The sequence below is a fragment of the Rhincodon typus genome, chromosome 9, assembly GCF_021869965.1.
Source record: "Rhincodon typus isolate 14 chromosome 9, sRhiTyp1.1, whole genome shotgun sequence".
In the NCBI taxonomy this organism is placed as follows: domain Eukaryota; kingdom Metazoa; phylum Chordata; class Chondrichthyes; order Orectolobiformes; family Rhincodontidae; genus Rhincodon; species Rhincodon typus.
The window spans coordinates 74,440,396-74,467,038 of NC_063340.1; the positions used below are offsets into that span (position 1 = coordinate 74,440,396).

The 26,643-nt window shown below is 40.6% G+C and overlaps 1 protein-coding gene across 2 annotated transcripts in view; it reads left to right on the top strand.

Annotated features, from left to right (window-relative positions):
* mtr (5-methyltetrahydrofolate-homocysteine methyltransferase) overlaps positions 1–26,643 on the top strand; it is a 60,739-nt gene that overhangs the window by 30,891 nt on the left and 3,205 nt on the right. For both annotated transcript variants that reach the window (XM_048600766.1, XM_048600765.1), the window contains 11 exons: positions 631–731; positions 3,568–3,635; positions 4,262–4,382; positions 6,725–6,806; positions 7,792–7,890; positions 8,309–8,384; positions 15,826–15,981; positions 16,338–16,534; positions 17,256–17,456; positions 20,847–21,039; positions 23,732–23,844. In XM_048600766.1, the coding sequence (XP_048456723.1) occupies positions 631–731; positions 3,568–3,635; positions 4,262–4,382; positions 6,725–6,806; positions 7,792–7,890; positions 8,309–8,384; positions 15,826–15,981; positions 16,338–16,534; positions 17,256–17,456; positions 20,847–21,039; positions 23,732–23,844 (1,407 nt within the window). The remainder of the gene's footprint in view (positions 1–630; positions 732–3,567; positions 3,636–4,261; positions 4,383–6,724; positions 6,807–7,791; positions 7,891–8,308; positions 8,385–15,825; positions 15,982–16,337; positions 16,535–17,255; positions 17,457–20,846; positions 21,040–23,731; positions 23,845–26,643) is intronic.

Sequence of the window (26,643 nt, forward strand, 5' to 3'; positions counted from 1 at the left end):
ACCCCATACCCGCAATGAGCAGGACAAATGCGATATACAAAATACCATGCAGCAACTGCGAGAAGCAATACATAAGACAGATGGGCAGGAAACTCACCACCAGGATACATGAACACCAACTCGCAGCAAAATGGCACGACCAACTCTCCCTCGTTTCTATTCACTCCAACAAAGAAGGGCATCAGTTTAACTGGGACAACGTAACAGTGCTAGGACAAGCAAAACAAAGACAAGCACGAGACTTCTTGGAAGCCTGGTTTTCAACCACTGGTACCATAAACAAACATGTTGAAATAGACCGTATCTACATACCACTACGGAGCAAAACCGGAAACAGAACCACCCATCGTAACAGACCGGATAACGGAACAGAACAATGGTACAATAACGGAGGCTGTACAGCACTGAAGATGTCACCTAGAAAGGGTACGAAACATTTGCATGAAAACCAGACAGCTCAGTGAACCAACCAACAGCTGGAGTATTGATGCTGTGACAGCCTAGTTGGTCTAAATTAACTGTTCTATGCTGTAATTTCTGTCTAATTACAGTTTTGTAAACCAAGTCAAACAATTTTAACAGTACAGTTTTCTAAATGCAAACAATCAATAGATTGTATTATTTTTTCAGAGCCCATATCAAGGCACTGTTGTTTTAGCTACTGTGAAGGGAGATGTTCATGACATTGGCAAGAACATTGTTGGTGTGGTATTGACTTGCAACAACTTCAGGTAAACTTACTACGACATATCTTGTCGTCTTCCACTTGTTAGTACTTTTTTTTTATTCTTCCAGCGTTGTAATTCTTTTCAAATTAAGGTTAGTACCCTTGGTCCAAGTGTCCTTGGCCCAACCATCCTTAGTTGCTTCATCCATGACGTTCTCTCCATCATAAGACTCATCAGTTAATAAAACATTCAATGCCCAAGAACAATATGATCTGAACAATCTCTAGAATTGGGCTGACCAGTGCCAAATAACATTAATGCCACACAAGTGCCAGGCAATGACCATTTTAAACAAGAATCTGACCATTTTGATATTCAATGATATCGCTGTCACTGAATTTCCCATATCAACATACATAGGGTTACCATTGACCAGAAATTGAACTGGACTAATTATATAAGTACTGTGGCTACAAGAACAAGTCAGAGGCTAGGAATCTTGCCCAGGTAAGTCACCTCTTGACTCCCCAAAGGCACAAATCAGGAGTGTGATGGAATACTTCCATATGCCTGGATGAATGCAACTCAAACAACATTCAAGAAGCTTGACACAATCCAGGACAAAGCAACCCACTTTATTGGCACCACATCCACAAACATTCACACCTTCCACCACCGATGCTCAGCAGCAGTATACACCATCTTCAAAGTGCACTGCAGAAATTCACCAAGGCTTCTTGGACAGCACCTTCCAAATCCACGACCACTACAGTTTAGAATAAGGGCAACAGATACACCACCACCTGCAAGCTCCCCACCAAACCACTTGACATTCAGACTTGGAAACATATTGCCATTCCTTCAACGTCACTGAGTCAGATTCCTGGAACTCCCTCCCTAATGGCATTGTGAGTGTACCAACACCGAGTGGATTACAAAAGTATATGAAGTCTACTCACAACTACCTTAAGAGCAACTAAGGATGAGTAATAAATCCTGGCCTAGCCAACAAGGTCTGTACACAGTGAGTGAATTTTAAAAAATCATTGTTTTATGTAGGTTTTAAATAATCTGCTATTGTTATTTTGACAAATAGCTGCTAAAATTTCTTGTTAGATTTAGAATGGATGTGTCAAGAATACCCTCTGAAAGAAAGATCTAACTGTAATCACCACAAATCTGCAACAATTACTTTACCTTTCTGCAATACCTTTTGTGTGCCCCTTCTGAAACCTGATTGTCTGCCTGAAGTGTGTCTGGAGGACTTCATGATTCTTATGAGTTTTTTAAGCCAGCTGCATGTGGCAAGACCCAAGATGCAACTGCATGCGACTGTTTATATACGTCAAAAATTCAGAGCAACAGCCATGTGAACATTCCACACTTTTTATTTTCTTCAAGAACTAACCATTATTACCCAAAAGTGTTTTCTTTCCCAAAATGAATCACTGTGGAAAGAAATGCATTTTTTCCCCTTTAGCTTGTGAGAGTGTGTGTGGAACAACTTCTGTTGATCGAGCTTTGTTTTATAATAAATCAATAACATTGTATGTATTTCAGAAACCTGCTTGGAGGATCTTCATGCTAAGTCTAATATAGAAAAAGAATATCATTGGCATATTGGGAACTCGGTAAAACAATTAAATATATGTTGAAAACAAAAAATGCTGGAGATCACAGTGGGTCAGGCAGCATCAATGTAGAGAAAGCATGCTAACGTTTGAAGTCTAGATGACTCCTCTTCAAAACTGATGTGATGTGTGGAGAGGAGAGCATGGAGTCTTGGGGGAGAAAGAATGTTGACAGTTCATATTAAGTGATCAGAATGTGAGAATGGCAGAATAGTTGTGTGCCAAACTGCCAGACTGGAAAAACAGTCTCACTGGCGTGGGGGGAGGGGAGAGAGGACAGACATGCTGACAGAGAATGTAACAACTAAAGCTTTTTTAAAAAAAAAGGAAGGACTGAGAGTGGTTCATAATTTGAAGGTGTTGAGCTCAATATTAAGCCCAGAAGATTCTAAAGCGTAAATTTATGTTGTAAACCAAGGAGTCATGGCACTAGACCGTGAATACACGTCTCCCATCTCAGTTGTAACAATTTACAATTTGCATAAGTTTGAAACTTAAAAGAGTTTGGTCGGAGGGAAGAAGTTATTTGTCTAATGAAATGCACCTTTGTACATTATAAATTGAGGTAACTGTGTTAATGGATTAACTATTGCTCTGTTAGATATTTTGCAGTGGAAGTTACAAAGGCTGCTCAACATCCAGTCCTATTCCCTCAGACCCAGTAATTCAACTTAAAGCTGTTTTCAGTGTTTATAATTTCGTAGAAGCATGAAAAAAGTTGTTGTACAAATAATTAGAAAGGAATAAGGATTGAATCAGTTTCGAAAAATTCTAAATGATCTGTAAAGAGTATTTCCAATAAACAAAACAGTCAAGCAAATGGTAATAACTGTGTAGAATACCGACTTTTAAAATCTGTTGTTGTAATGCTGTTGGTTTTAGGAAAGATGGGTTATTGGCTTTTATTATAATGCAATCTAATGCAGCACATTAAAATCTTAACTGAAATTACAGTTACAAATCTTTTAGGTTTATTTATTCCTGCCAGAACGTGGCAACATCCTGTATCTAGGCACAAGTGACAACATTAAATAAATCTAAATTTCTACCTTAAACTCTGAACCAGATATCTGGTATCTGTATCAAATTCAGTGAACATCATGTAAATCGTTTCTCACACACACAACAAAAGTGATGTGACCTTTAAATTGAGCATTATAAAGTTCATAATAGCGTGTCTTGTTGGGATAACCAGACTGAGGATGCATACTTTCATTATTTTTCAAATCCGAACTTTGATTCTACAACTGTTGTAATTATCGTTACAGAGTGGTTGATCTGGGAGTGATGACTCCATGTGATAAGATACTGCGAGCAGCTATCGAGAATAAAGCAGGTACAAATGACCACAAATTCTTTGACTCTATTAAATAAGCTTAGCAGCTAAACTCTTTTACATGCATATAGGTTTTTATTTTTCATGCTGTGTTTTTCCTTCTTGCATTCTGTGTGCATCATTGCAGTGGGTAAGAAGCTGTATGCTTTGAAGCTGATTTTGTTTTCCAAGGAAATTACATATAAATTTAGGTTTAGTCTCAATCCCTCAGCACCTCTGGTTCCCTAAAGATTGATAAACTGGTCACTAAACAATGCTGAGAGAAAAGATTTGAATTTAGTGCATTTGAAAGCAAGTTACTTTGTCTTCACTGTCTCGCTCTCTGTGCATCCAGATCACAATGGTGAGTGGTTAATCTACCCCCAAACCTCACCTCTGCCAGAACCTTCTTAATCAGCTGCCAGGAAATACATAAAAGTAACTTCAGAAATGCTTGTCTCTAATTAGCTTTATATTTCTGGTCTCTACCTGATGGATTTGCGCAATTCTGTATCTAAGATTTTAAGTTCAAATCCACAGGCTTTTTAGACGCAGTAGAAATCACATCTGACCAACTGTTGATTTAGTTGAAACATCAGTGTTGTGAATGGGTTTGACTGCATGTTCTCTTTTAAATTTTATGACAGATATTGTTGGACTATCAGGTCTCATAACACCATCTTTGGATGAGATGATATATGTTGCCAAGGAAATGGAACGGTTGGGTATGAAAATACCTTTACTGATTGGTGGAGCAACAACCTCAAAGTAAGTAACTAGTTGGAATAGAATATTATCCAAATGTGAATGATCCTATGAGAGAAGATATTCCTCCTCATCTCAGTCTTAAATGGGAGACTGCTATATACCCCCTAGTTCACACTAGGAATCTGACTTCTCTGAGCCTCTTGTATTGCGATACGTCCCTGTCTATGCACAGGAACAGAAACTGTACCTCGTACTCCAAATGTGACTTTGCTTAATGACCTGTATAGTTGTAACAAGACTTGTGTACTTTTGTACTCCATCTCCCTTGTCCTACATAATGCAGCTCTTAATTAAGTAACAGTGGCTGGACCATTGATGTTTGTTCAATAGCTATTCATCCCATTTTTTTCTCGTTCATTGTTCAGGCGATATTCACCCCACGCACTCCACCCCCACCAAATCTTCACAGAAACATTAAGTTACATCCTAGCTAGAACATAGCTATTTGGTGCTAAATTCCCTCAGCACTTCCACCAACTGACTACTTACCATCTACAAGCCAAGAAGAGTAATTTTAGCAGGGCATGTTATTAAACTGTGGTGCTTCCTGGTGCTTCTAGAAATAGTACCTGCATTGCAATTGGTATCAGTTACTAATTTTCCATGGCCTGTTGTTCATGAACACCTCTATTCACTTGTGTTGCTTCCATCACTACTGTTAGGTTTTTATAGTATTTTGACATCAGTATAAAAGGTATGATAATATAGTATGGAATAATAATTTACCCTGCATTTTTAATGTAAGTTGAAGAACAGGATACAAAGAGATGTTTGGTTAATTCTCTATCAAATTCATTAAATGACCATCCCTTAGATACAGTACCCATGAGACTAGTGCTGATTATAACTTGTGCAAAAGATCCATCAGTAAACACATAATGTTTACCGCTGACACTAGCTCAGCAAGACTAGGGTGAAGAGCCCAAGGTTAAAGCATGTCCTATCGTTTCAAGGTTAATTAAATACTGAAAAGAAAGGTTGAAGTTAAAGCATTACATATCTATGCCTAGTTAAATGATATAATCTGCTAGGATATTGTGCATACTGTATAAAGTGACATTCATTTGATATGCTTTTGTAAAACTGTTGCACAATGGCACCTGTTTCTTGTTCACTGAATTCACTAATCATGTCTCTTACCATCTATAACCTGTCCTATTAATACCCAACTATCCTCAGCTGCTGCTTCAATGACTTTCCCTCCATCATAAGATCAGATGTTGGCTGATGAAATTACACAATGTTCAGCACCATTTGTGACTCCTCAGGTACTATACCAGTCTATGTCCAAATGCAGCAAGACCTGGACAATATTCAGACTTGGACTGAAAAGTGCAAAGCAGCATTTGCACCACACAAGTTCCAGTCAAATACCATCTCCACAAGAGATAATATAACTATATTGTCCCTTGATATTCAGTGGTGTTAATATAATTGAATCCCCCACTATAAACACCGTGGGGTTACCATTGACCAGAAGCTGAACTGGACGAGCCATCTAAATACAGTGGCCAGATGCTAGAATCCTGCAAGGAGTAACTCACCCTCTGACTCCCCAAAGCCTGTCCACATTTACAAGACACAAGTCAGTAGTATGATGGAATACTCACAACTTGGCACTATTCAGGACAAAGGAGCCCATTTGATTGATACCTCATACACAAATATCCACTCTGTAGCTGCCATTCAGTAGCAACAGCACGTACCGTCTACAAGTTGCACAGCAGAAATTCATAAAGGCCCCTTTGTCAGCACCTTCCAGTCCCATGACCACTTCCATCTAGAAGTACAAGGCAATTGATACATAAGAGCACCATCACCTGAAAGTTCCCCTCCAAGCTGCTCAACATCCTGACTTGGAAATATATCACGTTCCTTCAGGGTCACTGGGTCAAAATCCTGGAATTCCTTCTCAGTTGGCATTGTGGGCTGCAGCATTTCAAGAAGACAGCTCACCACTACCTTCTCAAGGGCAATTAGGGACCAGCAGTAAATGTTGACAGCCAATCCAGAATGAAAAAGATACAGTTACTCCCCGAAAGCCTTTGGCTTTATGTCCACTATATTCATTATTTCCTTTCACGTACTGTTAGTGAGATCATGTTTGCTTGATCCTGACGTATAGAATCTAACTAAGATTGTTTTGCCCAGCATGGTTTTGTTTGCTACCACAGTGGCTAATATCTGAAAACTTTGTGCAGAGTAAGCACCTTTCTAGTTTTTATGGCTGAGCTACTCACTGCCTTGAACAGTTAAACCAGTGTGAATCTTGACTAATATATTTTTAAATTGACTCAGAATCAAGTAAATGCAAATGATCAGAGTTACTTTTCTCATTCCAGAACACACACAGCTGTCAAAATTGCACCAAAGTATAATGCACCTGCTATTCATGTCCTAGATGCTTCTAAGAGTGTTGTTGTGGTAAGTGTTCTTGTGAGATTGCTCTCGCAACTACTTTATAATTTAAGATTATTTTGAAGTTCTTTGTTCTGGCTTATTTTATGTACCTTCCCATTTAATAGTTAAAGGACTTAGCAGATATTCTTCATCTAATCACCTGTGCAGTTGAAAATCAAAGAACTTTATAAGCAACAGTATTTAAACCAAGGTCATTTCTATTATGTGTGACTGATGGCTTAATATACTATTAAAATAGTAGTCAAATTGATGTAAACCAACCCAGATTAGTTTAATTATGTGGCAACTCAAAATAGGGTCAGTGGAACTGAAACTCGAGTATCGCACGCTCCAACCATTGCCGTTTTGAATTGGCACTAAAGTGCCACACAGATGTTTCAGTTATTAGGCTTCTTGAGCATACGAATATTTTAATAATCCCTGTGATTTTTCTAGTTGGCTTGAGAAAGCTGGGTTTGGCCTTTTAGAAGAGCTAGATAAGTTTCCTGCAATGATAACTTTCTTGAACTTGTTTCACACAAACACAGTCCTTTCATCTCCAATTTCTAACCTTACTATTCCCAGGAACTGATGTTTCCAATTCTCATTTCTAAAAACTCACCATTGCACAAACAATGTCATTTTCAATTCCCTACATCAATGCTTGGAACAATAGGACCCCTAAATATTTAACAGCTTCAATGAATCTTCCTAAATGTGAGACAGACATCAGAATTTTTCACATTGAATGAAAATGTTTCAAACTTATAAAGTATATTAGTAATAATCATTTGGTAGTACAGAACTTGCATATTGCTGGGAAAAGACACATTTTACAATGGGCCTGCTGTGTTCATCCAGCCCTGCACCTTGTTGTCACACATTTTACAATGCCTTGTTCAGCTATAATCTTGTCTATGAGCATGTATCACATGGAGTTTTTTTATGCTGCTTTGAATGCTTTTTTAGCTCATTAAGTCTAATTATTCCCTTGTTTTATAAATTGTAGTGCTCTCAACTTTTAGATGATTACCGTAAGGATGACTACTTTGAGGAAGTAACTGAAGAATATGAAGAGATTCGACAGGATTATTATGATACTTTAATGGTCAGTTTATACACTAGCTTATACATTAGATACTGAGATGTAATGATTGCATTTTTTTCTGAGGGAATGGGAGAAAGTAATGTTTTCTGTGAATGAGAATTGATCTGGGTTGAGGTGTTAAGAGATGTAAGGATAGATAATTGCTTCGGAATTTAGTTCAGGAAAATAAATAAATATTTATGCTAAACCTTGTATTGTGAAATTGGCTGCATGTGAATCCATGTTAAGGAAATCAGTTTCAGGAAAGAGTGAACTAATGGATCAATTGCCTTATTCTTGCTCTAATTTCAAAATGTTAAGTTTCCAATGAGTTTTGGCAATTCTATTTTGGCAGTTATGCTGATGAGGAAATTTGATATATTTGGTGAGTGTCACAGGTAATTTGTCTGTTCATTGATCAGAATTTTATTGTTTGCAGGAAAGAAATTATTTAACATTAGAGCAAGCCAGAAATAGAGGGTTCCACATAGACTGGCTTTCTCATCCTAAGCCAGGTGAGTAATAACATAGTGTATCTATTTAGTAACATTCTTCTTGTCACAGATGGATTTGAATAACTATTGCAGAAACTATTTTGAAAGGTATTTTTAATGTGGAATTTGATTCATTTGTTTTCATCACCTTGCATCATTTGGAATTCATAGGAAAGCATCAAGGCAATTTTTTTTTGCCAGAATTGTACCAGGAGGAATCAGAGATATCTTCTAGACCCACCTTGGTCCTCATTTTATATTTTTATCATATAGAGTTGTTCCGTTTTAATTCACTGCAGGAAGTGCCTGTAATCAGCACAGCCCCTCTGGAGAATGTTACTGCTGCTGCTTCCTTGCTATCTCCTGGGAAATCTGCTGTCATGTTATGCCACATCTGTCTGTCTCAATATGGCCAAAGGAACATAGGGTGGAACTCTCCAACCCCTTTCTTGACATGAGCATTGGTGAGCCATTTGGGAAAAATAGGACTAGACTGGCAGAAATGAGATTCTCCACATTGAAAAGAGAAAGTCTGATCCTCCAACCACATGTTGAATGGCCAGATAAGAATCTTTCTAATGAACAGCGAGAGGCCTGCTGGGTCCATTTAAATGCATTAGCATACCACTATTACCTAACCTCACTTCATTAATATGCAGTTTCTCATTTTCCCACTTGCTGAATTTAAAAACTAGATGACAACGTTCCCAATGTGAAAGTCAGCGCAGGTACCTGGGGAGGCAATGGCCTAGTGGTATTGTCTCTGGACTGTTAATCCAGAGACCTGGATAACATTCTGGGGACCCGGGTTCAAATCCTGCCATGGCAGATGGTGGAATTTGAATTCAATAAAATATCTGGAATTAAAAATCTAATGATGACCATGAATTCACTGTTGATTGTCAGGAAAAACCCATCTGGTTCACTAATGCCCTTTAGGGAAGTATACTGCCATCCTTATCTGGTCTGGCCTACATGTGACTCTGGACCCACAGCAATGTGGTTGATTCTGAACTGCCCTCTCTGCAATTAGGGATGGACAATAAATGCTGCGTAGCCAGCCAAGTCCTCATCCCGTTAATGAATAAAGAAGAAAAAAAAAATTCCACCTGGCTACTTGCTCCTCCCACCCTCCATCTTGGACATCAAATCCCCAGTGTTTCATGGAATGCCCCATAGACAGTAAGTGCCTGCACCCTGCCCATAGACATCAGACTTGTACCATCGTCACCATACTTTCATGGCACATCTCTAGCCTACCTACAATACAGTTCTATATTTAAATGCACTTTGAAGCCTGCAGGCACCTATCATTGTAATGCTGCTGCCATAAAATTTAGCATGCAGGACAATTTGTGGTTGAACCAGGGTGCATCTCAGGGCTTCACTTGCTGTCTTAATGCTTTCTCACTTTACACCTACCTGGATGTGCACAGCATCTCTGCCTTGTCTGGCCTCGTCTTTTAGTGCTGACACAAAACTAGTCTGCATGTCATGGTCATCAGCGGTCAGTCAAAGTATTAGACATGTTGCTGTCACATCTGCACCATGTGCCAGCAATGTATGTGGCAAACACACAGCTATTGGTTGAAGCACATGCAGTGTCTCAAAGTCTAAAGGGTGTCGTTTTTAGGTCCAGGGAGACAACATTCTGTCAGGAGTTTCCAGTTCAGTAGTTTGCATGCAATATCTGAAATTCATCCAGGGCTTAGACACAATCAGCAGTCATTTCAGACTGTCAGGGTCAGGGGCTGTGTATCACTACAGTTAAGGGTATAGGCCACGGTCATTCCTGCAGGGCCAGTAAAACCAGTCAGGGGATAGTAGGAACTGCAGATGCTGGAGAATCTGAGATAACAAGGTGTAGAGCTGGATGAACACAGCAGGCCAAGCAGCATCAGAGGAGCAGGGTTGCTGACGTTTTGGGTCTAGACCCTTCTCGTCAGCCTTCCTGCTCCTCTGATGCTGCTTGGCCTGCTGTATTCATCCAGTTCTGCAGCTAGTTATCTTAAACCAGTCAGGGGAATCGTATGTCAGCCTTTAGGGGCGGCACAGTGGCTCAATGGTTAGCATTGCTGCCTCACAGCACCAGGAGCTCGGGTTCGATTCCACCCTCGGGCGACTGTCTGTGTGGAGTTTGCACATTCTCCCTGTGTCTGCGTGGGTTTCCTCTGGGTGCTCTGGTTTCCTCCCACAGTCCAAAGATGTGCAGGCTAGGTGGATTGGCCATGCAAAATTGCCCCTAGTGTTCAAGGATGTGTAGATTAGGTGGGTTAAATGGGGGATGGATCTGGGTGGGATGCTCTGAGGGTCGGTGTGGACTTAATGGGCTGAAGGGCCTGTTTCCATGCTGTAGGGATTCTAAGATGGAGGAACTATATAGACAGCAGTCTTGGGTCTATTCATTCATCAGTCAGGGATGTCTGTCCAAGTCTGACCACAGTTATCTCTGGAGGTTAGCTCATTGAAAGTTAGGGAATTCATCAGCAGACCACTGCTGTGGTTGGAAAGTTGGGGAAGTCAGTAATGGGGATTGGAGGCAGCATGCTAGGATACAGCAGGGAGTCTCAATATATAAAGGTGGATGGTGACCCCGATGCCTTGGATGGCATGCAAGGCGGGGGTAATTAATGAGGGTCCTAACCACCCTTACTTCACTGATGCAAACAGTGCAGGTTGATAATTATAGTTAACATTGCTAGTTTGTAGGGCTTGAGTCAGAGAGTAATGTTGAAAGATGAAGTTGTAATTCAGAGGTGCCTGGAAGAATGTGGAAGCTCTGTATTGATAGGCTTAACAGGAAGTATGAGGAAGAAAGGGAAATGGAGATTCAGGGTGCCCGTTGATTCCTGGGCTGAGCAGGTCACTCATTGTGCTGATCGCAACCTGCATTGCCTTCCTTACTCTTGCAAATCATAAACTGGAACTTTGTTTTGATGACACCCAAAGTGGACAGAGTAAATGTTAATTTTCTGTCTGAGCATGTGGGCTGTACTTGTCAACAATCTCAGGATTTTCAAAGTTCAATTGCATTAATCAGGCACTTACACAGTATAGGTTGAAGACGTCTGTTTTCATTGAACCCTGCATTTGAAATGCACGCATTGTCCAACTATGTGAGATGCAGATTCTGCTCATATGCAATCCTGACCATGCCATTGCAGATTGAAGTTACTCATCACTGTGAAGCAAAAGTAAGCACAGGCAACCTCAAAAGTGACACCGTGGCCCACTGTTCACAAAAGCAAAGATCTCATAGCCTGCACAGGGGCATTGGAGCTGATTTTCACCTTGAAGTGTAAGTATTCATCAACACGCCCCTATATGCAATGTTGCATTTGGAGTCATTGAATCATAGACTCATACAGCATGGAAACAGACCTTTGGTCCAATTTGTCCATGCCAACCAGACATCCCAATCTAACCTACTCCTATTTGGCTCATATACCTCTTAAACCCTTCCTATTCATGTACCCATCCAGATGTCTTTGAAATGTTGCAATTGTACCAGCCTCCACTATTTCCTCTGGCAGCTCATTCCACACACCCTCTGCATGAAAAAGTTACCCTTCAGGTCCTTTTTAAATCTTTTCTCTCTCACCTTAAGCATATGCCGTCTAGTTTTGGACTCACCCACCGTAGGATTTCTTGGGTGGTGTTGAGATTTAGGGATAAAGTATCAGTAATCAAACAGCATTTATTATCTGCTGTATTTTCATAACAGGGCTTATACTGCATTCGTTGGAATGCGGTCCATATGTCAAGGATTCATGTAGATGTGTTCCATAGCCCTCCTTGTTGGAGTCCAATCTGTTGGATTGTACAAAACCATCAAGGGCCAGATGCCTTACAAGGATGACTCCTGGGGGACATGGGCTACCGTTTGAAAATGTGGCTGATAACTACATTATGCAAACCCCAGACTGAATTGCAGCCCATTTTTTGACCAGATCCAAAGCAGAGCAGACAACAGGCTTGCTGAAGATGAGGTTCCGATACTTAGACAGTCTTGGACAGTTTTGCAGGACAGTTCAGACCAACAATGCCACATAATCTTTGCATGACGTGCTCTGCAAAGGGATGCAATAGATTCTGAAGAGTTTGGAGAGTGGCAGTGGTCTTCCAAGGTGAAAGATGAGGGCATTGAGCAATTTTCTGATTCAGAATGTGGATGTACTACTAGAGAAGGAGCAAAACTTGACCTACTCTTGGCAAACAAGGCAGGGCAGGTTCCTGAGATGTAAGTGGGGTAGCACTTTGGGACCAGTGATCATAATTCAATTAGTTTCAAAATAGTGATGGAAAAGGAGACCGGATGTAAAAGTTACAGTTCTAAATTGGAGAACGGCTAATTTTGATGGTATTAGTCAAGAGCTTTCTAAAATTGATTGTGGGCAGATATTCGCAGGTAAAGGGATGGCTGGAAATGGGAAGCCTGCAAGAATGAGATAATGAGAGTCAAGAAACAGTATGTTCCTGTTAGTGTGAAGGACAAGGGTTCCTGTTAGTGTGAAGGGCAAGGCTGGTAGATGTGTAAAGAATGCTGGATGACTAGAGAAATTGGGTTTTTGGTCAGGAAAAGGAAGGAAACATACGTCAGTTATAGACAGCAGGGATCGAGTGTGTAGCTAGAAGACTATAAAGGCAGTAGAAGTATACTTAAGAGGGAAATAAATAGGACATGAGATAGCTTTGGCAAGTAGGGTTAAGGAGAATCCAACGAGATCCTACAAATACATTAAGGACAAAAGAGTAACTAGGGAGAGAATAGGCCCCCTTAAAGATCAGCAAGACTGCCTATGTTTGGAACCACAGGTGACTGGGGAGATACTAAATGAGTGTTTTGTATCAGTGTTTACTGTGGAGAAGGATATGGAAGATATAGAACTTGGGGAAATAAATAGCAACATCTTGAAAAATGTCCATATTACAGAGGAGGAGGTATTGGACGTCTTACAGGTGGATAAATCCCTGGGACCTGATCAGGTGTACCCTGGAACATTGTGGGAAGCTAGGGAAATGATTGCTGGTCCTCTTGCTGAGATATTTGTATCATCAATAACCACAGGTGAGGTGCCGGAAGACTGGAGATTGGCTAATGTGATGCCACTATTTAAGGCATCTAGATGGGTATATGAATAGGAAGGGTTTAGAGGAATATGTGCCAAATGCTGGAAAATCAGACTAGATTATTTTAGGATATCTGGTCAGCATGGACAAGTTGAACCAAAGGGTCTGTTTCCAAGCTGTACAGCTCTATGCCTCTAAGAGGAACATCACCTTCAGTATGGTGTCGATGCAACAGGTCAGACAGGACTTAATCAACATCCTGTTCTGATAGATATGAGTTGAGTGCAGTGATCGCTCATTGACGGTAAATCTGTTGCTGCTCAAAAGGCAAATGTTCCCCATCTGTTCCCAGAAGCAAATGCATTTTTTGTTTGTTTAATTCTTCACTGTTGCTGAATAAAAGTGATAGTTTTCAACCATTGGAAGACTTTCGGGCATGTGATGATCCCACATTGTTCAATGAGAAGATGTTATTTTATTTGTAATAGTGCATCAACCAGACCACCTATATCTCCTGGGGACATCTAGGCTTTAAAATGGCACTGGGAGTCGCAGGAGATTGCAGTAGTGGCAAGTACTTCTACCTGTGCTGAGAGGGAAGCTACAATGATTAGGATGCCATCGAGGCGTGATGTGTCGGTAATTTAGACAAGTTTCAAAAAAATAGCGTAAGAAATCTCAGGATGGCACAAAGCAAAAAACCCTCCATACAGCTGCAAAATTGACACTTTCTGGTCAATTTCTGGTAAAATTCAGTCCATGGAGATTGTAATAAATTCATATGGTACACATAGGAGTTTAGGAAGTTGAATGTGGAGGCTTACCAGTGATCGAGATCTTTTACATGAAAGGCATAGAACTGATGATCCTAGTGTCCTTTTTCTTATTCTGAGCTTTGTTTTTATGGGTAAAATCCCAATCGCTTACATTGCCTGCTTGTACCAGTGAGAAGTAATGTATGCTTAATGTTACTACTCAAAGTCATAGAGTCATACAGCATGGAAACAGACCTTTCAGTCCAACCAGTCCATGCTGACCATAATCCCAAACCAAACTCGTCCCACTTGCTTGCGCTTGACCCATATCCCTCTAAACATTTCTAATTCATGTATTTATCTAACAGTCAGTTGTAACTGTACCACATCCACCACTTCTTCTGGAAGTTCATTCCATTCTGTGTTTTTAAAAAAAAATGCTCCTTGTCTTTTCTTAAATCTTTCTCCCCTCACCTGAAAAATATGCTCCCTAGTCTCGAAATCCCCCACTCTAGCAAAAAGACACCTGCCATTTACCTTATCTATACCTCATTATTTTATGAACCACTATAAAGTCACCTCTCAACCTCCTACGTTCCAGTGAAAAAAGGTCTCAGGCTATCCAGCCTCTCTTTGTAACTCAAACCCTCCATTTCCAATAACACCCTGATAAATCTCTTCTGAAACCTTTCCAGCTTAATAATAATCTTCCTATAACAGGGTGACCAGAACTGGACACAGTACTCCAGAAGTGGCCTCACCAATGTCCTCTACATAATGTCCCAACTCCAATGTACAAAGGTCTGAGCAATGAAGGCAAGCATGCTTAATATCTCCTTAAACACCTTATCTATACGTGAAGCAAACTTCAAAGAACCATGTACCTGAACCCCTAGTTCACTCTGTTCTACAACACTGCCCAAGGCCTTAGTCCTGTCAAAATAATCTGGATGATAAGGTTAATATTGAGAATCAGTGTTTCTGAGAGAAAAACTTCAGGGCTTTTGGGGAGATGAACAGCCAAAGTACCAGACTTTTGAAATGTTTTAGTATTTAGAATAAACATTGGAATTTTTAGTGCAGTGTTGTTTCTTAGTTCTCTAACAGAGAAGTTTTATTATCATCAGTACACTCTGTGAAAGACACCATGTAGAAACTCGAAGATACCTTCTCAAGATGCAGGAGAAATTGGTGCAAGAAATTTGAGAGTGTTGTCCTGGGACACTTTCAGACATAATACAGAATTTTTTAGGGTCTTTATAGACATGAAGTGTGGAGAGAAGCCGGGCGAGGCCTTTCTCGACGGCAGGAATGATGTAACATTTTCAAACTGAGTTCCAGGTGTCAGGACGTGGTGAGATGTCTATTAACGGGTAACTACAATGCTGTTTCGTCAACTTTGTCTATAGAACAAGGCTGCTGTTCAATCTGAATGTGTTTTTCACAGACTTAACAGATTCCAGGTGACTTAATAAATGAACTAGATAAACTTGTTTGATTACAGCAGCTACCATAATGTAAATGATTGTCCACATGAAGAGCAATTAATACATAGAGAAAAATAATTAATAAATATTAACCCAGTGGTCTCTGTTTATTGCAATTTTAAAACTCAGAACTGTCTCCTTCTTTTACAGTGAAACCAACTTTTATTGGCACCCAATCCTTTGCAGATTATGATTTACGGAGATTGATGAGCTACATTGATTGGAAACCTTTCTTTGATGTTTGGCAGCTGAAAGGAAAGTACCCGAATCGTGGGTATCCCAAAATCTTTAGAGACAAGACTGTTGGTAAGTGCCAATAAAACTACTCTTCCATCTTGTTATTTTCTTTAGCTATCAATATATACTTGGCAATATATGTTTCATCATTTTAATCAATCAATTTATTCAAACATGTAATGATACACATCTGGAGCAGGTAGGACTTGAACCTGAACTTTCTGACTTAAAGGAAGGAACACTGTCACCACACAAGAGCCCGAGCAATATGCTTTTTTTTAAACTGCATGCACTGGCTACATTAGCAGTTGTAAAGCCAGGCCAGAAGTTGCCATGCACTGATGCAGGAGAAATTGGTGCATCAATACCATCCAGTCTCAACATCCTGTCCTCATAATAGGTTTAACTTGTTAACCATCTTGTAGGCGAAGAAGCCAAGAAAGTGTTTCAAGATGCACAGGATATGCTGAATGCCCTAATTGAAGCAAAGAGATTGACTGCCAAGGGAATTATAGGATTCTGGCCAGCTCAAAGTGTTGGGGATGATATACATTTGTTTGCAGAGGATACTTACCCCCGCACTGGTGAACCAATAGCTAAGTTTCACGGTTTAAGGCAACAGGTAAGACTTCTTTTTGTCAATTTAAAAAAATTGTTCCTTCAGTTTCTCTGTTGGTAAATGCACTGTCCAATGTGATACTTTATGCATACAGATCAGATAAATCAGATAAAGTGCATGTGATCCCGTTAAGTGAAGAAAGTTTTAATATGAAAGGGTAAAATGTGTCACTGCAGGCTTGAAGGGTTGAAGGGCCTGTTCCTGTGCTGTTTTATTCTTTGTATACAGCAGTGTAAACAGCATTTACAATGAGTGTCCGATTTACTTTCTTTTAAAAAGTGGAGAAATCTTCAATAATCCTTGGTTTTTAAAACAAATCTTCTTTTCCCATTTCAGTCCACAATGAAAAATACGGAAAAATGAAACCCTTGTGTTTACAACTGGCATCTCTTTGATTTTGTAGTAGAATAATCACAATTCAGCGAACATCTGAATAGTTGCAAACACAAGACAATAAGCATTTTAGATGTTTTTGCATTAATGAAATGTTATAGGGAATAGATTAAATGTTGCCAGTGTCACATTGTCCCTCGTGGGAATTTTGCCATCACAGTGGATGTAGTGACATAGTTGTTGGTGCATTCTGTATACGGTATATGTTATTGTATCTAGAGTCACAGTTATGGATTTGACTTCTCTTATAAGGCAGTATCCCTGTGGGCAATCATAATGATTGTTGTAGATTGCCAGTAAATACAGTTGATTCAACTTTTACATTTTCCAGGTGGACAAGGGCAGCATTAGCACAGAACAGTACTGCTGCATCTCGGACTTCATAGCACCCAGGGATTCTGGCGTGCCAGATTATATTGGCTTGTTTGCAGTGGCATGCTTTGGTGCCGAACTCCTGAGCAAGCAATACCTGGAGAAGAATGATGACTACAGCAGCATAATGGTTAAAGCCTTGGCAGACAGACTAGTTGAGGTAAGACTGATATTTGGTTACTTAACTAGAGTTTACAATCCAATTTACAAATTTATTGGAAACTAACATTTTCATATTGGATAATTTTGTATTTTATAATTTTTGTTCTCACGTCAACAATGAGTTAGCCACCCCCTTTGAAACTTAAATACAATTCCATCTTGAGTTTAGCTTTAGCTAATTATAGGGGAGGCAATGGCCTAGTGGTATTATCGCTGGACTGTTAATCCAGACACCCAGGTAATGTTCTGGGGACCTGGGTTCAAATCCTGCCACAGCAAGTGCTTGAATTTGAATTACACGAGATCCTGTAATTAAAAGTCTAATGAGCCTACATGTGACTCCAGACCCACAGCAATGTGGTTGACTCTTAACTGCCCCCAGGCAATTAGAGATGGCTGATAAATGCTGGCCTAGCCAGCAATACCGACATCCCATGAATGAATTGAAATGGAATTGTCCAGGTTGTAAGGATAAAATAAATTCTACAAAGGATGGATAAGTAAGAGCTGAATTTGTGCAGTGCAAGAAGAGAATTTCTGAATGAGAAACATTTTATGTTCTTATTCTATACTTTTAAGCCATCAAAATAATTGATTTTTTTTTAACCTTTGTAAACCTTTATTCGATGGTTAGCATTGCATGCTGCTGTATATGAGCATTAATGCCAATTACTGGGTGTAAAATAAAAAGTTGAGCAGGAGGTGATTAGACTTCTCTAAACAACCTGCTTTTCTGCACTGGGTAACTATATACCATTGCATGCAAAGAGATAAAGATCAGTGGTTGAAAATTATGGATCTAAAGATTTTCCTGCCATGTACAGAATTAAGCACAGAGTCTTTTATATGTATAAAAAAGGAAACAAAACAAGCTTTTTTTTAAAATACAAAAACAATTCTGTAATATGTGGAATAAATTACTAGCACAGGTGCTGGAACAAAAAACAATTCAGAATTGCAGCTTGCAGGTTCTGTTCAAGAAATGAAGTCCATAATTGTTAGAAATGGACGAAGAGAATTTTCCAGACAGGGAGCAGTCAGATGGCCTGAGAGATCATCTCTCTAAAACAACTGAAAAAAACCATGCAACATGAGTGGTTTGTACTGAACCAATCATCGGTCCACACCTCATGTTCTGTTTATGCAAGTTAATTTTAGCCTCAAAACAAATTAAAATTCAATTTAGCATTTCAGTCATTTAGTAAGAAATTGTATGAAAATATTGATATTGTGCAGTGGAACACAAAATTGGCAAGAAAACTATTTTCTAAACAAAATGTCCTTTCATGAAAATCATTTGACAAGGTTTTAAGTCACAATCATATTTTCTGTGATTTAGTGAATCATATTTGCACACATCAGAAGCCGTTATGACAAAAGTCACAAGACTGTTCTTAAAGAAAACTGTCCCCCTTTAGAAAGAAATTCAGTGAATTACAGCATGACTTTATCAAAATAATTAGCATTGTCATTGGGACCAGATGACTTACAAAAAATTAAAACATTTCTTTTCTTCCTGATACTGGATAAAACTTAGGCTTGGGCTGAGAAATGGCAAGTAAAATAATCCAACTATCTCACCTTTACATTCAGTGGCATTACTATTGCTGAATTCTCCAATATTTACATCTGGGAGTTATTTATCAAAAACATACTGGAACAGCTGTATAAATCCTGTGGAGGATAACAGAAGCTGGAACTTCTGCAGTGAGGAACACCTCTCCTAACTCTCTAAAGCTTGTCCATCATCTATCAAGCAGAAAGTCACATGCATGACTTTGGGCAGCATGGTGGCTCAGTGGTTAGCATTGCTGCCTCAAAGTGGACCTGGGTTCAATTCCACCCTCGGGCGACTGTCTGTGTGGAGTTTGCACATTCTCCCCGTGTCTGCGTGGGTTTCCTCTGGGTGCTCCGGTTTCCTCCCACAGTCCAAAGATGTGCGGGCTAGGTGGATTGGCTGTGCTAAATTGCCTGTAGTGTTCAGGGATGTGTAGATTAGGTGGGTTACAGGGGGATGGGTCTGGGTGGGATGCTCTGAGGGTCAATGTGGACTTGTTGGGCCGAAGGGCCTGTTTCCACACTGTAGGGATTCTGTGATCTTCTGTGATCTATTCTATGATGGAGTATTCTCCACTTGCCTGGATGGGTACAGCTCAATAGTGCTCAAGGTTAGTCCTGTCCAAGACAAAGCAACCAGTTTAATCGTCACCCATCCACAAACTTTAAATATGTATTCCCTCCACAACTGGCACATAGCAGGAGCAGCATGTATCATCTAGAAGGAGTGCTGCGCCAATTCACTAAGTCTCCCTTAAAGCGCCTTCCTAACCCACAACCTTTACCATCTTGCAGACCCATGTAAACAGCTACAAGTTACACATCATCCTAATTTGGAATTATATTGAAAATCCTGCCCTGCTATTGAATCAAAATCCTGGAAGTGCCTTTCTAAAATCAATAGTTGTACTGTTCCACATAGACTTCAAGTGGAAAATTGCTACCTAATCACCTTTGATCGGGGTAGGTGATAATTTGCCAATAATGTTCACATTCTGAAGCCAGTATCTGTGGATACCGGGCAATTCTTGAAACTGCACATGCTCGCCTATCTGGAAACACCTGTGCACAATTCCAAAAATGCTGCATCATGAAGCTTTCTGATGACCTCGTACACTAAGGAGCTATGCATATTCAGAAGAGGGCGTCAGGATAGGAGGGAAGAGAGGGGTACAGAGAGGGGCTGGGTATGGGGATAACCCCAACCCGATTTCCCCCCTTCACTCCTCCAACAAAAATGCACAGCAGGTCTGGCGGCATCTATGGAGAGAAATGAGAGTTAACGTTTCGGGTCCCTTCCTCAGAACTGCACCTCTTCATAGCCCTGTCCCTGCAGCCACACCAAGTTTAAAGGTGAACTTCACGTGGGAATTTAAGCAGTGGGTATAGCTCATACATGCAGTGTCTATACACTCAGTCTTCCGAGAATGGGTTGAAAATAGTGTCCTAAACATTATAAAATATCCTAAACATCGATTTGATTAACATTAGTTACACCAAAGCATTTTGAATCTTCTTTTGGAAAACCTGAGGCAGTTTAGACCTAATGTTAATTCATTGTTTTTAGGAAGTATTTAATAAATATGTAACAATTGAGATAATAAGTGAGGTGTGGCTTTTAGTGCATATTACATGCACACAGTTCAAAGGTCAACATGCTGAAATGGAATTTATTGCTTTGCAAAATTGTCAAAATGTTCAGTTCTGTAAACAGCAAAGTGCAAAGAAATTATAATTTTGTTTAACTAACCTATGAATAATCTTATTTGTTGCTTTGATGCTGTAAGTTATTTTCCAGAGATATATTTTACTTTATTTTGATACTTCAAAGGCATTTGCAGAAGAGATGCACTCAAGAGTCCGCAAGGAATTTTGGGGATACTCCCCTGATGAGAGCCTGGATATTGCTGATATGCATAGAATCAAATATGCGGGAATTCGTCCAGCTCCAGGATACCCAAGCCAACCCGATCACACTGAGAAAATAACGATGTGGAATCTGGCCAGTATTGAGGAAATTACAGGTACTCACTTCTAAGACTCATTTAATACATTCAGACAGAATTGATTTGTGGGTTTGTGAATGGTTAGAGTAGCAGTTACAACTAAGGCCTAATTAGGGACAGTCATCATGGTTTTGTGCAGGGCAGGTCATGTCTTACTAGCCTGACTGAACTTTTCGAGGTGATGACAAAAGTGATCGATGAGGATACGGCAGTGGATGTTGTCTACATGGATTTTAATAAGGCTTTTGACAAGGCCCCTCATGGTAGGCTCATCCGGAAGATTAAGATGCATGGGATCCATGGTGACTTGGCTGCGTGGATTTGGAATTGGCTTGCTCATAGAAGGCAGAAGATAGTGGTGGAAGGGTGTTTTTCAAGATGGACGTCCGTGACTAGTGGTGTTCCATTGGGATCTCTGATGTTTGTGATGTATATCAATGACTTGGATGAAAATGTAGATGGGAGGGTTAGTAAGTTTGCAGATGATACCGAGATCGGTGGAATGACGAATAATATAGAAGGTTGTCAAAGGATACAGCGGGATATAGATCGCTTGCAGATATGGTAAAGTGATGGAAGGTGTCATCAACAGTGCTATCAAGCAGCACCTGCTCAGTGTGGCATCATGGAGCCCTAGCAAAACTGGAATCAATAGGTATCGGGGGTAAACTCTCCGATGGTTGGAGTCATACCTGACACCTAGGAAGATGTTCGTGGTTGTTGGAGGTCAATCATCTCAGCTCCAGGACATCTCTGCAGGAGCTCCTCAGGGTAGTGTCCTCAGCCCAGCCATCTTCAGCAACTTCATCATGATCTTCCCTCCATCATAAGGTCAGAAGTGGGGATGTTTGCCAATGACTGTACAATGTTCAGCACCAGATACTGAAGCAGTCCATGTTCAAATGCAAAAAGATCTGGACAATATCCAGGCTTGGGCTGACAAGTGGCAAGTGACATTTGCACCACACAAATGCCAGGCTATGACCATCACCAATAAGAGACAATCTAACCAACATCCCTTGACATTCAATAGTGTTACCATCACTGAATCCCCCCACTATCAACATTCTTCTGGGTGTTATCATTGACTAGAAACTCAACTGTACTCACCGCATAAACACAGTGGATACAAGAACAGGCCAGAAGCTAGGAATACTGCAGCAAGTAACTCACCTCCTGACTCCTCAAAGCCTGTCCACCATCTGCAAGGCACGAGTCAGGAGTGTAATGGAATACTCCCCACTTGCCTGGATGAGTGCAGCCCCAACGACACTCAAGAAGCTTGACACCATCCAGGACAAAGCAGCCTGCTTGACTGGCACTACATCCACAAGCATCCACTTCCTCCACCACTGACGCTCTGTAGCAGCCGTGTGGACTACCTACAAGATGCATTGCAGAAATTCACCAAAGATCATCAGACAGCACCTTCCAAATGACCACTTCCATCTGGAAGGACAAGGGCATCAGACATATGGGAACACCACCACCTGCAAGTTCCCCTCCAAGCCACTCACATCCTGACTTGGAAATATATCGCCGTTCCTTCACTGTCGCTGGGTCAAAATCCTGGAATTCCCTCCCTAATAGCATTGTGGGTCAACCCACAGCAGGAGGACTGCAGCAGTTCAAGAAAGCAGTTCACCACTCCCTTCTCAAGGGCAATAAGGGTTGGGCAAGAAATGCTGGCCAGCCAGCGACACCCACATCTCACAAATGAATAGAGAAAAAAGAAATGGGTGGAGAAATAGCAGATGGAGCTTAATCCTTGTTAAGTGTGAGGTGCTGCACTTTGGGAGATCAATTGTTAAGGAAACTGTATACAGTTAATGGCAGGACCCTGAACAGCGTTGATGTAGAGAGGGATCTTGGGGTTCAAGTCCATAGCTCCCTGAAAGTGGCCATGCAAGTAGATAGGGTGGTTAAGAAGGCATATGCCATACTTCTCTGTATTGTTGGGGAACTGAGCACAAGAGTTAGGATGTCATGTTGCAGCTTTATAAGGCTTTGGTGAGGCTGCACTTAGAGAATTATGTTCAGCTCTGGTTGCCACATTACAGTAAGTATGTGGAGGCTTTGGAGATGGTGCAGAAGAGGTTTACCAGGATGCTGTGTAGATTAGAGTATGAACCATGAAGAGAGGCCAGAAAAACTCAGGTTATTTTCGCTGGAGTGGTGAAGGCTGAGGGGAGACTTGATAGAAATCTATTAAATTAGGAGATGCATAGATAGGGTTGACAGTCAGAATCTTTTTCCCAGAGTTGAAATGCCTAAAACTAGGGGGCATGCTTTTAAGTGAGAGAGGGAAAGTTCAAAGGAGATGTAAGGGGCAAGTTGTTTTACACAGTGGAAAGTGTGTGATTCTTCAGAATCTGAAGAAGGGGCCCGACCCAAAACGTCAGCTTTCCTGCTCCTCTGATGCTGCCTGGCCTGCTGTGTTCCTCCAGCCCCACACTGTGTTACCTCAGACTCCAGCATCGGCAGGTCTTACTATCTCACAATAAGCACATGAATATGCAAGGAATGGAGAAATATGAACCAAGGGCAGGCAGAAAGGATTAGTTTAATTAGGCGTCATGTTCAGCACAACATCGTGGACCAAAGGGCTCATTCCTGTGCTCCACATTCAATAAATGGTGAAGATTTAATATTTAGTTGTCTTGCCTCATCGACATCAGACTGAAACAGTTTCTCTTTACTTTCTGCACAGGAATTGCATTGACAGAATCCTTGGCTATGACTCCAGCAGCTGCAGTCTCAGGCTTTTACTTTTCCAGTCCACAATCTGTGTATTTTGCTGTTGGAAAAATTACAAAGGAACAGGTTGGTTGTTAATTTGTGAAGCAAATGAATCGAGAAAATGCATGGTTAAATCTGTTTAATCTGTGGAAATAGTAGGGGAAGGCACACAAAACCTGAGAATGCTTTCTTCAATTTTTGGGGGCTACATGAAGTTGTATAATTGAACCTCTTTCACTTAGCTTTTGGAAATGTTTCCATTTATTATTTTTGCTTGAGCATGTGTTTCTGGATTATCTTTAATACAATACCGAGAGAGTTCTTTACTGTCAAAGGTGATGTTTTTCAAATGAGATATTACACTGAATAGTTACATTAAGATCAGGCACAAAGATCCCATACAGTATTTGAAGAGTGTGGGATTCACTTAGTATCCTGGCCAATGTTTACACTTCAACATTGTGAAAATAAATTAGCTGCCATATTTCTCAACATTAAAAGTCATATTTCAAAAGTACTTAATCAACTGTAAAGTACTTTAGTGGATTCATGATCTGTATCAAACACGAGCCTTATGTAAATACAAGCAATTTTCTACATTTCCTTTAACATTGGACAAGTGCTGTGTATTCATTTAGTTGCCTTGAAATGCAATTCACGATTCAGAGAAGATATCTGCCACACATCCTTCCATAAAGAGGATTTCATAACTAACAGTGATGAGTGGCTAGTTAATCTGATTGTGATGTTGCTGGAAAAAGTTGTCCAGGAGACTCATGCTCTTACAACATTCATCTGGAAGCAGGATTTTTGCGTGATGTCTCCATAAAAGTATAATAATCCTGTCTGCGTCATTGTGTGCCACCCTCTAAGCAGTTGAGGCGGAGTGGGTATTTAAGACTATCACAAACCTCCTTCTGGAATGTGCCTTTGCAAAAGAAGTCTGGAGAAAGATGCAGTGGTTTTAGTCAAGGTTTGTCCCGAGAAGCCCCATGACGCAGCAATCCGTGCTGTACAGTCTGTTCACCAGGACGCACACTGAGACAAATATCAACTGCACCTGGATGACCATCATCTCGGTGAAAGACGCTCTTTGGTCTGCCCGACATTTGTTGGTCTTCCAGAGCAAGGAGTTGAACCTGACCGAGTGTTGCAGATTGGCATGTTTCAAGGTCCAGGACTACGTACTGAGGGATGCAGTAAAGCTTGGGGCAGTTGCTGCCAAGGCGCAGTGGCAAAAGTCTGAGATCTTCCTGCTGAAGTTAAATGGGGGTCTGGTCAGTTATCATATCCTCCTGGTACCTCAAATGCATGTAAATATAGTCTGGTTCAAGTAAGACGTGTCTTTGGAGCTTGACTATATCTAAACAGACTAACATTTATTTGTTCCTTATATACTGTCTTGCAGAACCAAACTGCATTTGTGACTGTTTAAAGATATTTTTAATGAATAAAGTATATTTTGAAATAAAAAAAAAATTCTACCAATGACGAATTCTTCAAGTGCTCAGTGGTAGACAAGTTATTGGAGAGGATGCTAACGGATAGGATCAACCAATATTTGGATAGTCAAGATCTGATTAGGGATAGTCAGCATGGATTTGTAGGCAGGAAGTCATGTCTGACAAATTGTTTGAGTTTTTCGAAGAAGTAACCAAGAGGATGGATGAGGGTAGGACAGTGGATGTTATCTTTATGGACTTTAGTAAGCCCTTCGACAAGGTCCTGCACAGCAGGCTAGTCATGAAAGTTAGGTTGCATGGGATCTGGGGAGAGCAAACTAATTGGATTCACTATTGGCTCGATAGTAGAAAGCAGAGGGTGATGGTTGAAGATTGTTTCTCAGACTGGAGGCCTGTGACTAGTGGTGTGCCACAGGGCTGGGTGCTGGGACCTTTGTTATTTGTTATTTACATAAATGATCTGGATGTGAATGTACTAGGCAAGATTAGTAAGTTTGTGGATGATACAAAATTAGAAGGTATCATTGACAGCAAGGAAGGTTATCAAAAATTACAGAGGGATCTTGATCAGATGGGGAAGTGGGCTGAGGACTGGCAAATGCAATTCAATACAGATAAGTGTGAGGTGTTGCACTTTGGAAAGTCAAACCAAGGTAGGACTTATACAGTAAATGGTAAGGTCCTGAGGAGTGTTGTAGAACAGAGGGATCTAGGAGTACAAATACATAGTTTGTTGAAAGCGTTGTCACAGGTGGACAGGGTGATGAAGAAGGCATTTAGCATGCTGGCCTTCATCATTCGAAGCATTGAGTATAGGAGTTGGGACGTTATGTTACAGTTGTAAAAGTCGTTGGTGAGGCTGCACTTGGAATATCATGTAGAGTTTTGGTCACCCTGTGAGAGGAAAGAGATAGTTAAACTGGAAGGTGTGCAAAGAAGGTTTACAAGGATGTTGTCAGGACTAGTAGGCCTGAGGTATAGGGAGAGGTTGGCCAGGATAGGACTTTATTCCTTACAACGTAGGAGAATAAGGGGTGACCTCATTGAGGTGTGTAAAATCATGACGGGCATAGATAGGATGAATGCATATAGTCTTTCCCAGGGATGGGGAATTGAAAACTACAAGGCATAGGTTTAAGGTGAGAGGGGATAGATTTAAGAAGGACCTGAGGGGCAACTTCTTCACGCAGAGAGTGGTGCTTAATTGGAATGGGCTGCCAGAGAAAGTGTTTGAGGCAAGTACAGTAGCAACATCTAATAAGCATTTGAATAGGTACATGGATGAGAAGGGTTTAGAGGGATATGTACCAAATGCAGGCAATTGGAACTAGCTGAGTCCATGCTGACCAGTTTGGGCCAAAGGGCCTGTTTGAATGCTTTGTTCCTCTATGACTGTGCTGTAATGAAGCGTCAGCTGAAC